This window comes from Squalius cephalus (genome assembly GCF_949319135.1).
Source record: "Squalius cephalus genome assembly, chromosome: 13".
Lineage (NCBI taxonomy): Eukaryota > Metazoa > Chordata > Actinopteri > Cypriniformes > Leuciscidae > Squalius > Squalius cephalus.
In genome coordinates this window covers 35,469,907-35,482,524 of record NC_137134.1, presented here as the reverse complement: position 1 = coordinate 35,482,524, position 12,618 = coordinate 35,469,907, and the positions used below count along the sequence as shown (strand labels likewise).

Below are 12,618 nucleotides of genomic sequence, written 5' to 3'. Positions count from 1 at the left end.
AAATAAAAATAATTAATACAAAAATCAGCGAAATAAATAATAAATAAATAAATAAAGGTTACAAAGCATTAAAGGAGCTGTATGTAAGAAATGTATTTCAATTAATCATAAAATGGCCCTGATATGTCACTAGACATTAAGAAATCATGTTCATTTCAAATACTTATATCACTGACAACAGTAGTCCGGCCAGGATATTGTCATTTAAAAAGTGAAGTTGCAGCCCTCAACTGATGTTGATGTTGTCATGTTGTGTTTTGGCCTGAAGCCCCACCCTCCACCTATCTACCAATCACGAAGTCAGTTGTGTTTCGGCATCCGGGTTGCCAGCTCTGCTCTAGTTACCACAGCTGCAGCTACAAACGTGTCAGCCTACGTTCCTGCTGGATCCTGCAGCCTATCTGGCAACCTCGAGTCAGGGGGGAGGGTGAGGGGATATACCGCTCTATACAGTAATTTGAAAGTGATTGCAGTACCAGTTTTGGCCACAATCTTACATACAGTTCCTTTAAAATGAAATAATATAAAGTTATTTAAAAAAAAATGTATTCAAAGTAAATTACAATTATAAGGTGTTTCTGAGAATGAATGTCAGTTCAGATGTTTGCGGATGTTTGAGGATGTTTTGGGATATTTCCGGATGTTTGGGAAGGTTTTGGGGAAGTTTGGGAATGTTAGCGGATGTTTGGGAATGTTTTGGGGAAGTTTGGGAATGTTGGTGGATGTTTAGGAATGTTTGTGGATGTTTGAAAATGTTTTGCATATGTTTGGGAATGTTTGAGGATGTTTGTAGATGTTTGGGGATGTTTGTAGATGTTTGGGAATGTTTGATGATGTTTGGGAATGTTTGAGGATGTTTGGGAATGTTTGAGGATGTTTGAGGCTGTCTGAGGATATTTGAGGATGTTTGCAAATGTTTGGGAATGTTTGAGGATGTTTGGGAATGTTTGGGAATGTTTGAGGATGTTTGGGAATGTTTGAGAATGTCTGAGGATATTTGAGGATGTTTGCAAATGTTTGGGAATGTTTGAGGATGTTTGCAGATGTTTGGGAATGTTTGGGGATGTCCAGGGATGTTTGGGAATGTTTTAAGTTGTCTGAGGTTGTTTGCAGATGTTTGTAGATGTTTGGGAATGTTTGAGGATGTTTGCAGATGTTTTGTGGATGTTTGGGAATGTTTGCAGAAGTTTGGGAATATTTGAGGATGTTTGGGAATGTTTGAGGATGTTTGGGAATGTTTGCAGATGTTTGGGAATGTTTGCGGATGTTTGGGAATGTTTGCAGATGTTTGGGGAAGTTTGTGGTTGCTTGCAGATGTTTGTGGATGTTTGTGGATGTTTGTGGATGTTAGCAGATGTTTGGGAATGTTTGTGGATGTTTGGGAATGTTTGAGGATGTTTGGGGATGTTTGAGGATGTTTTGGGGATGTTTGTGGATGTTTGCAGATGGCAGATGTTTTTGGGAATGTTTGCGGATGTTTGGGAATATTTGCAGATGTTTGGGAAATGTGGGAATGTTTGCGGATGTTTGGGAATGTAAACAGAAATTTGGGAAATATTTAGGAATGTTTGCAGATGTTTGGGAAAATGTGGGAATGTTTGCAGATGTTTGGGGATATTTGGGAATGTTTGCCGATGTTTGGGAAAATTTGGGAATGTTTGCAGATGTTTGGGAATATTTGGGAATGTTTGCAGATGTTTGGGAATATTTGGGAATGTTTGCAGATGTTTGAGGATGTTTGCTCACCCACACAGCCCTGTCTGTCGGGCGTCACCTGGTATCCCGTGTTGCAGGAGCACTGGTAGGTTCCCACCATGTTCACACACTGACCGTTCTTACACAGGTTATCGCTCAGCTGACACTCGTTCACATCTGAATACAATTATAATAAAGGTTTGATTTATAATATAATAATAACAATAATAATTTATTTTAATATTTTATTTTAATACTATCATTAAAAAATACTATTTAAATAAACTACTAACAAAACTAAGAAAATAAAAGATTAGTTTTTTAATTAAATATGAATTGGTCAAAATATGAAATATTACTAAATGGACAAAATATTAACTGGATAAGTTAATATTAAAGTGAAATGATATAAATAGGTTTTTTAGTTGATAAACAGAATGTATTCACACACATATTCACTCACTCACTCTAATATTGAGTAAATGTGTGTGTGTTTGAAGCTTGTGTACCTTCACAGGCAGATGCTTCAGTGCTCAGCTGGTGTCCTGGAGGACAGTCACACTCATAACTGCCCTCGGTGTTCAGACACTCGCCTCCGCGACACAGCATAGGGTCCCGCTCACACTCGTCCACGTCTGCAGGAGAGAGAGAGAGAGGGAGGAGAGAGAGAGAGAGAGAGAGAGAGAGAGAGAGAGAGAGAGAGAGAGAGAGAGAGAGAGAGAGAGAGAGAGAGAGAGAGAGAGAGGTGGGCTTAGTCAAAATAGCAAACAAAAAGTTGCCACTGTCTAAACCCAATTGTAACTAAATAAGCCTATCAAACGAAAGAAAATTAAAATGCAGTGGTCTTTCCTCACTCCCTAATTACCCGAAAAAACGATTCTCACTCAACCCCTACCACTGCAAGAGTGAAGGAAAAATCTAATATTTACAATATTTAAAAAAAAGGCAACACCTTGCCACAATAACGGAAAAAAAAGAAAAAAAAAGAAAGCTTTTCACTCTACACAGGGCATTTCACTTTCAAAAGGGGAGTCACACTGAAAAAGGCTACAAGATACAAATTACAATAACACTTCGAGAGAGAGAGAGAGAGAGAGAGCGAGAGACACTGTGGCTGTATAAAGGCCTCTGGTTTCTCACCCATGCAGTTCTTCATCATCATGAAGCCGCTCTCGTAGCCGTCGGCACACTCGCACTCGAAGCTGCCCGGCGTGTTGACGCAGACGCCGTGTCCACACAGGTCAGGAGAGATGGTGCACTCGTCGATATCTGCCGGATGAAGGGAACCGCGTGAGCCATGCACAGAAACACATGGAGTGTGTGTCTGATTCAGATGTGTGTGTGTGTGTGAGATGTGGACCTGTGCAGTTCCTCTCCTCCATGGTGAGGGCGAAACCACTGTCACAGCGACACTTGAAGCTCCCGATGGTGTTTCGGCACGTCCCGTGAGTGCACAGGCCTTTGAACACCTTACATTCGTTCACATCTACAGGGGAAAACAGGCTTTAAGACAAAGTCCCATCTTTCAAACGCTCAAGTTTTAGTCATGCAAGTACAGCTTCTGTGTCTATGAATGGGGAAACATCAAATTCGCCTGCAGTGACCCGATGACTTTATTAAAGGGTTAATTCACCCGAAAATGAAAATTCTGTCAGTTATTACTCACCCTCATGTACAAATAATCAAAAGTTATAAAACAGTTATCTTTATCACATCGGTCAAGATTTCTATATACTTAGATCTTTATGAATAAATGACCTTTATAGAAGGGTCTCCCAGTCAGGATGTCTCCTCGGTTGGCGATCCCAGGTCCACGAGGGCAGATGCTTTTATATTCGGGAGTGTTTGGTTTGGGACACGCCTCACAGTCGACACCCCACGCCGCTCCCACTGTACAACAGCACATATCCGCCCGGTAACGGCCCGGTAACGGCTCCACACACTCGTCCTCGTCCCATTTCATGTAACACTGCTCGCTTCGGATGTCTGCGAGACACACACAACCAGTTTACATCACTGCTTTGGATCAAGACCTCCTGTTAGGGACAGTTTGATTTAGTAAAGCCGGGTTCACGCTGTACGATTTGACCGTCTGAGACAAATTTATGCAAATCCTAAAAGATTCCTCTGATCCTATAGGCTAAAATCTGAAGTCTTTGATCGTTAGTTTGACATGTTCACCGTCAGCCGATTAATGATCGTTACGATCGAGATTTCTTTGTAGCTGCCATTTCAATCCCGCGTGTAATGCAACTCACATCACTAAACATGTCATTGATTGATGATGTAAAACTTTTATAAATCGCACAGTGTGCACCCAGCTTAAGTGATGATGATTTTTATACTTTTGTAAATAAGTCAGATTAAATATTGAATGTATAAATGTTCAGTTCACAGACCAACACATGTTCGTCCGGCTCCGTCCAACGTGAGACCCTCGGGACACTCGCACCGGAACGAGCCCTGGGTGTTCACACACCGGCCGTTTGTGCACACGCCGGGGAAAACCTCGCACTCGTTAATATCTGAAGATGGAGCAGAGAAGTTATGCATCGTCATGCAGCGCACCAGGTGAATGCAGCAAGGGATTGTGGGTAGCACGTACCTTCACACACAAGACCTTTCATGCGAGCGAAACCTTTCGAACAGGCAGGATCTGTAGAAAATAAATAAAGTGCTAAAGTTATGTATCAAATAATTTTCAAAAATATATTTTTTAAATGATAAAAAATATTTATAAATTATAATAAAAATACACAAAGTTTTTTATATATATATATATATATATATATATATATATATATATATATGCAAAAGTTATATATCAAATATGTATTCTAATATATTTATAATAAAACATTTAAATAAGATTATATATAAGCATATATATTAAATATTATATAATAAAAATATATATTTAATATTTTTTGTATGAATGATAAAAATTATACATAAATTATTATAATAAAAAAACAGATATAAGCAGAAGTTATATATAAAATAAATGTAAAAAATATATATAATTTTTCATGTTTTAAATGATAAATTATTTATAAATTATAATAAAAATACAAATAAAATGATGTACAAGTATATCAAATAATATATTTTTTAAATGTTTGTATATGTATGTTTATATATATATATATATATATATATATATATATATATATATATATATATATATATATATATTGTAAAAATATATATAAATTCTAATAAAAAAATGAAAATAAGATTATATATAAGCAGGTTATATATAAAATATTATATAATCAAAAAATGATTTTGTAAATGATAATAAAATCAATTATAATAAAAAATACAAATACAATTGTGTGTATATATATATATATATATATATATATATATATATATATATATATATAAGCAAAAGTTATATATCAAATAATTTTCAAACATTTATATATATATTTTAAAAATAAATAAATGATAAAATCGTATATATAAATTATTATAAAAAATAAAAATTACATATTTATTTTCTTCAATTGTGTAATATATATATATCCTTTTTTGGTTGTTTTTGCATATGAACTAACCAATTTCACAGCGTTCACATGGGCTTCCCCAGGCCGCCCCCAGTGTAGAGCAGCACTCGGACTTCAGCGTGGCCCCGTTTATATTCACCTCACAGCGGCCGTCCTGGATGTTCAGCCAGCAGGTTCCTTTCATGCTGTCTGCATGAGGCAAATACGTGCAAGAGAACCAAGAAAGTGTGACAATGACAAATGGACGTTGTGACATTTGAAGCGACTCCCCTGTGGAGAATCGATGCATTTCTACAGATATATAAAAACCAACTTGGATATCTAGCGGGATGAGATCACAGTGGGCATTCATCCTGAAAGCACAAACGCGTGACCTATTGCCTTCATACTCCATTAATTTCAATCAAACGATGTTCAGTTTCAGACAAAGAATGAAAACCGCCTGGCTAGAAATGGATAAAGTAGCAGACTGTTATCCAGTTAACTTTAAAATGGAAATAAACAACATTGGCATATGCTAATGTAGCACAATCAGGAAGTGGTTGGTTGCTTGTTTAGCATCTTCTGTCCAATTTTTTAAAACATTTAATAGCCACTAAACTATCCATAAGTGATTAACAAATCAGAGAACACATTTCTGCTAGCATAAAACCGCGTTGTTCTTTAGCCTAAAACAAATGTTCGTACTTACCTACGCAGATGGTGTTGGTGGAGTCCAGCTTGCTGCCGTGGGAACATTCACAATTGAAGGAACCGGCTATGTTGCGGCACACGCCGTTGATGCAGGGGTTGGAGTCGCACTCGTTGATGTCTGCGCGAAATGTATGACATTACGATATAAATCTATGAAAAAAGATACGTTTTTTTGTTTTTAAGGAGTCGGAGTTACCTTCGCATGTCTCAGAATCGGCTTTGAAGGAGAATCCTTTGGGGCAAGAGCAAGTGTAACTTCCGGGCGTGTTTCTACACATGCCGTTGTCGCACAACAACCGATTCACCAAACACTCGTTAATGTCTGAAACATACGCAAAAAATTCACGAAATTAATCAAACTACTTTTGCTAGGTGTTAGAGCATGTTGTTCAAATGTTGTTCAAAATGTATTTTGTACATAAAACAAAACAGGAGTAGAAGCTACGACTTGCGTAATTAAAAAAAAAGTTACGCAACTCACCCACGCAATTCTTTCCGCTAGCGTCAGACTCGTAGCCGATGTTACAGATGCAACGGTAGCTCCCGCGCAAGTTCTCGCAGATACCGTTTTGACAGATGTCTGGATCCAAAGCACATTCATTGATGTCTATGAAGAAATCGAATACAGTTCGTTAGCATTCAGCATTTGCAAAGAAGTCAAATACAGCCCGTTGGCATATAGCATTCGCAAATAAATCTAATACAGTTCGTTAGCATTTAGCTTTCGCAAAGAAGTCAAATACAGCCGTTAGCGTATAGCATTCGCAAATAAATCAAATACAGTTCATTAGCATTAAGCTTTCGCAAAGAAATCTAATTTCTGTGATTACAGTTCATTAGCATTTAGCATTCGTAAAGAAATCTAATATAGTCCGTTAGCGTTTAGCATTCGCAAACGTACTAGCATAGTAGCGAAGACAGACTTACCTCGTCCATCTGCGGTGATTCCAGGTCCACTGCTGCACAACGCCTGAAAATCGGCTGAGGACAAACAAAACACGTTAGCTACCTGTTAGCACACAAGTCAAAGCTATCGTATGTTGATTTAATATTAAAATATCGTTCTGGACTGGAAGGTGTATCCCTGCAGTCTACCTGAGTTGAACGCCGGGCAGGGTTTGCAGGGTTCTCCGAAGCCGTGTTCTGGGTTGGCGCAACAGCATTCAGACTTCGTCACTGCCCCGGGGAACGGGCGCGAACATGTGCCTATCTTTATTGCGCCATAGCATGTGGTGCGCATGTGAGTATCTATGCAGACACGCCCGTCCACGCCGATGGCCAGGCCTGGCGGGCACTCACAGTGGAAAGAGCCCTCTGTGTTCACGCAGCGGCCGTTCATACAGATGCCCGAGGTCTGGCATTCATCAATGTCTGTCAGGGTGAAACGGAGGAAATGGTGTAGAACGTTAGCAAACAACACGTCAATAACAAACGGTCATGAGATGAGCACAAACGACATCTGACTTGACATGAAAACTAGCCTCATATGTCTTGATGAATTAGGCTTGACATCAATGACAACAAATGTCATTGGTTCTTGTGTCTTACGACTTGTCGCCAATTGACGCCGAACATGCACCACTGACGTGCATATATATGTGAACGCAAATTAGATTTGGGGGGTTTTCAGAGAATAACGACTTTGGTCATTAAAGACTTCTATGACAAATAGTCACCAGATGCGAGAACCAAAGATGCATCACATCAGATTTGACGTCAAACTTGCAAAAAATGCGCAAATTAGATTTTAGCAATTTACCGTCTGTTTCTCACATAAAACTATCATATGAGAGATTTTTAGAAAATAACGACTTAAAGTTTGATCATTAAAGACTTCATTGACAAATGGTCACCATTTGAACCGAAGACGTCGCAAGAAGCAATACGTAAGATTTGACGTCAAACTTGCAAATGAAAATGAGATTTTAGCGATTTCTTGCACAAAACTAACGTACGACTTCAGGAGACTTGAAATGTAGCGACTGAATAGTTGCACTGAGGGAACAATTTTCAGAGAATAACGACTTCAATTTTGGTCATTAAAGACTTCATTGAAAAATGGTCACCAGACCAAAGATTTTAACTATTTACAAATTTTTATTTTAGCGATTTCACAAAACTATCATTTGACTTCAGAGGACTCGGAATATAGCGTATAGACTCGGAATATGCCGCACAAGTTACTAAACTATTTTCTTGGCACTTTTATTTAGTTGTTATTTGGTCATTTTTTGGCGATTGACAGACAGGAGGGTGAGTAAACCATTTCTGGGGTTTAATAATCCGTCAAAGCAACTCCCACACATGCTCACCGGTGCAGTAGCGTCCATTGGGTGCCAACGCAAAACCAGGTTTGCAGATGCACTTGAAGCTTCCGTCTTCGTTGATGCACATGCCGTTGAGGCACATGTTGGTGGTGGCACATTCATCATGGTCTGGAGGACAAGAAAACACCATTAGGCCATAAAAACAAATGGTGGATATTGAGTCGTGTTTGTATTTGTCAAAGTTATTAATGAAAAACTATTGTGTTGACCTTTTAACACCCTCCACCACCCTAACACCCTATATATCTATATATATATATATATATATATATATATATTAGGCTATTCAGATTGCACACCAGAGTATGTTAAAGTGGCAGTTTAAGCACTTACCGATGCAGTTCTTCCCATCAGGGCTGATTTCAAAGCCAGCGTTACAGATGCACTGGAAACTTCCATCGGTGTTCACACAGCGTCCGTTTCGGCACATAACACCGTTCACGATACACTCGTCAATGTCTGAAGCAACAGGAATGTATTAGTTACAGTTGTCCACCAGAGGGCGCTAGGCCGTGTAAAGTTGAAATTATGGCGTGTAAAGTTGAAAAAAAAATGATGTGCTGACTTTGAAATTACCATGAAAATTAATTGAAAATGGATTATTCACATTAAACTGTCATAGTCACATTATTTGGTCGTTTTTTTTGTCTGTTTAGTGTGTAACGCAAGATAACTTTTAAAATGTCGAATGTTTTAAAAAAAATGAAGTGTTGCAAATAAAATTAAAACTATTAAAAATTATATTTGATAACTAAAATAAAGTTGAAATTAAATACAATATCAATAATAAATAATAAATATCATAATTTAATAAAAAAAATAAAAGCACAAAAAAATTACTGAAACAAACTAAAATTAAATTAAAAACAAAATATAAAAATTAAAGTTATTAATATAAAATATTAATAAATACTATAACAGTATAATACTAAATCATATAAATAATACTAAAATAAATAATAGCCATCTTGTCTTACAGAATTAAAAAATAAATAAAATTCTATTTTTTTCCGAAAATATGCATTTACATATTTATTTATGTAGTATTTAATTTTTTTAGTTATAAGTATAATTTTTAGTTACAGTTTGAGTAAAAAAAATTGCTTAAAATATTTATAATAAGAAAATAAAAAAACTAATGATAACAATCTAGGCACGAAGCATGAAACTGAATAATGTAATGATATTTTATATTTAAGGCAGTTTTTTAGCTGTTAGTTTTAGATTTCAAACCTTTTGAATGTAAAAATGTTTGGCATTAAACGAGTTTTTGGCATAAAATAGGTTTTAGACCAGAATAACAAGCAACAAACCAATGCAGGCCTGTTTGGTCGGCGTTCCCTGGTATCCCTCGTGACATTTGCAGTGATACGATCCTTGCGTGTTGACGCAGTCTCCGTTCACACACGGGTTACTGTTGCACTCGTCCACGTCTGAGGGTAGAAGGCAGATGTATGAGAAACTATTAGCACCATTAATCAATTATATGAGTTAAAATACTGGCAGTCAAGCCTACAGATGTTTTCAAACCACTACAAACCACCTACAGATGGCAGCAGAGGACGCTTTAGACCATTGCTGCATCTCAATTCGCCTACTTATACCAAGTCCTAAAAGTATGTACTCTTTTTGTGAAGAAAAAGTGCATACTTTTGAGTGTGTAGCAGAAGAGTAGACACGCTTTGGGAAAAACTATCACATCATACAACTGCGTCTTATAACACGGATAACATTAAATAAATCAGGCTATCAGGTTAAACTTTAAATAGTCACTCAAACCTTTATCTAAACCTTTCACCGTCGGACGCGCATATCCGCCATGTTTTGTAGTTTTTTTTACACTTTTTACTCGTGTTTGTAGTTCTGAACTGAATCCTCCACCAAAGCGCAATGGATCATGGGTAATATTATCTGTTATAGTGAGCACGGATCCACACTTCGAAAATCCACCAGGAATAGTAGACCATCCGAGGACTTCTGACATACTCTTTTCAACATACTATGCTTTGGGACACACTTATTTGGATAGTATGGACATTGAGACACAGGGCATGTCTACATTCGTCAGTTCAGGAAACACTTTTTTCCTGACTTTTAGGCCACATCCACACGAAGACAGAGCTTTCCCTATCCAATCTTTTTTTTTCCTCGTTCTAAAAAAAAAACTCGGCGTAAACACGGCGTCATCTCAATAAATATCTGCGTACACACGAAACCCCTGAAACCGACTCAAAACGATGTAGTATACATGCCAGACCAGTATGTGGCGCTGTAATTCTGCCACAGAGACACTAAAAACGGAGAAGACTTGGAGAGTGCGCATAAACCTTGTGTGCTTTATATACAATAATAATCTTACAATATAACAATATAATCAACCATAAATGGCTTAAAATAAAATAGTGTTACCAAATAAAGAAATAAGAGGCTCAGTAAGAGGCAAGGGAGAGGTTTTAGGCTCCCAAAGAGCCAGATCCGTCTGGACGAAATGCCGATACGATACAAAATTCGTACGTATACAGCTAAACACGTCTCCGCGTGGACAAGGCATTAGATGCAAATAATACTTAGACTCACCAATGCACTCCCCGCGCACGTCCTGCCTGTATCCCATGTTGCATTCGCAGCGGTAGTTGGTCGGCGTGGGAATGCAGCGGCCGTTCAGGCACAGGTTGGTGAAATGCTTGCACACGTCGATCGTGGTCTCGTTCAATTGGCCTGAGCACAAACAAAGACACACCGCTCATTTCTCAGCTTCGAACATGCGAGTCATTTCACTGGGAAATCCGGAAACTTCAACTCACTGGTTTGAATCTTCTGGCCGTTTCCATTTCCGTTTCCCTGTCCGTTTCCATTAGTGTGTTCAACGCCGTAAATGTAGCCGTTATTTCCGTTCTGCGACGGCCCTTTGCCGTAACCGCCGATGTTCAGGCCGCCGTTACCGTCGTGGATGCCGCCGCCATTGCCGGTGCCAAAAGGAAGCCTCTGGATGCACAGTCGCCTGTATTCATCTGGAAATCAACAATAGACACTGTAACAAGATGCTAATTACAGGAAGACATCATGCAATTTACAGTCAAACCAAAAATTATTCAGACACCAGACATAAATTTATATATTTTTTAGTTACGACACTATAGTTAATTTATGCAAGTAAAGGTTTTGCAAAATAAAGTAAACTGTGACATATTATACCCAAAAATTCTTCATACAGTCAAATTTGGGACCAAATATTATCCAGACACTTTGACCTCTGACTATACTTTGCTCAAAGTTATCGGACATTATCAAGATGAATATGTTCTGACACAGTTTAACTCTTGAGTTCTTGATTACCATTTTCTAAACAATAGCGAATAAACTGCGATAATGTGAGAACTGTTGTCTGAATCTGAATTTTGGTTTGATTGTATATCATGTTGCAATCGTGCCTACTTTGAATGCAAACTAATACATTTTAAATAAGTTGCTCAACTCAACATGAAAAACAAGTAGATAATGCGCAGACTGAGCTCTACTTGCACACTGAATGAAAGTTGAAAAATCGAGGTGTTAGCCGTGGATTTTGGCAGCCGTCTGGCTTGCGCATTCCTGCGGATGAAACATGACGGTGTCAAAGAGGAGGGAAGAGCGTAAAACACTCGGGTGTGAAGGCGTGGGACTGAAAGAGAGCGTTTTATTATCCTGAGAGAAGATCGCTCGGCTGACCTGACACGTGTTTATCGTGATTCTGCAGTGAGGTACAGCACGTCTGGAGCGACTCTTCAAAGGGTCGAACATCTGAAGAAATTCCTCCTTTTGAAATGATGTTTTTGTTGTAATGCGGTCCGAGAAGAGTCAGCACTCATGACAGGATCATAATGGCATTTAAAGTTTGTGCGGTTCAGAACTACATTGAAATACCACACAAAAACTGTATTGATGCACATCCTGTTGATAAAGGAAGTCTGGGACTTTAGAAATAGCTAGTCGTGTTTAACTATCATTTCAACCGTTAACTACGCTACTTGCTATCGCTATTCAGACGTCCTCATTCAAGAAACCATTTTATTGGACAAAATGTCATCAGTATTTTTGGAAATGTACTAATTTTAATACTTGCTAAATATCTTTTAGGGGTATGCTAGCATACAGATGCTAGCCAGACATGAGTCCCAAATGACATGCTACACACTACGCACATATAACCTTTTGAATTTGATAAGGTTATTTAGTCATTCAACACCAGAGTCTGTTAGCCCCTCCCCCTTCCCTTATAAGGAAAGCTGTGACAGTTGAGCGCATTAGGCGTCCAACATTCCACAACATTCCATTTCCGGTTAGTTAAGTGCATCATTTAAAGTGCACTTTATCTTTTTGGAATGTTCAGAATTTTTGGAACTTTCAGTATG

General features: G+C 38.1%; 1 protein-coding gene across 1 annotated transcript in view; it reads right to left on the bottom strand.

Annotated features, from left to right (window-relative positions):
* fbn2b (fibrillin 2b) overlaps nucleotides 1-12,618 on the bottom strand; it is a 64,971-nt gene that overhangs the window by 27,421 nt on the left and 24,932 nt on the right. The window contains exons 10-27 of the mRNA XM_079890965.1: nucleotides 11,032-11,238; nucleotides 10,805-10,945; nucleotides 9,541-9,660; nucleotides 8,561-8,686; nucleotides 8,213-8,335; nucleotides 6,996-7,271; nucleotides 6,828-6,881; nucleotides 6,382-6,507; nucleotides 6,097-6,222; nucleotides 5,899-6,018; nucleotides 5,259-5,396; nucleotides 4,301-4,351; nucleotides 4,095-4,220; nucleotides 3,454-3,681; nucleotides 3,056-3,181; nucleotides 2,836-2,964; nucleotides 2,205-2,330; nucleotides 1,747-1,872 (exon numbers count right to left, since the gene is read on the bottom strand). Coding sequence (XP_079747091.1) covers nucleotides 1,747-1,872; nucleotides 2,205-2,330; nucleotides 2,836-2,964; nucleotides 3,056-3,181; nucleotides 3,454-3,681; nucleotides 4,095-4,220; nucleotides 4,301-4,351; nucleotides 5,259-5,396; nucleotides 5,899-6,018; nucleotides 6,097-6,222; nucleotides 6,382-6,507; nucleotides 6,828-6,881; nucleotides 6,996-7,271; nucleotides 8,213-8,335; nucleotides 8,561-8,686; nucleotides 9,541-9,660; nucleotides 10,805-10,945; nucleotides 11,032-11,238 — 2,469 coding nt within the window. The remainder of the gene's footprint in view (nucleotides 1-1,746; nucleotides 1,873-2,204; nucleotides 2,331-2,835; nucleotides 2,965-3,055; nucleotides 3,182-3,453; nucleotides 3,682-4,094; nucleotides 4,221-4,300; nucleotides 4,352-5,258; nucleotides 5,397-5,898; nucleotides 6,019-6,096; nucleotides 6,223-6,381; nucleotides 6,508-6,827; nucleotides 6,882-6,995; nucleotides 7,272-8,212; nucleotides 8,336-8,560; nucleotides 8,687-9,540; nucleotides 9,661-10,804; nucleotides 10,946-11,031; nucleotides 11,239-12,618) is intronic.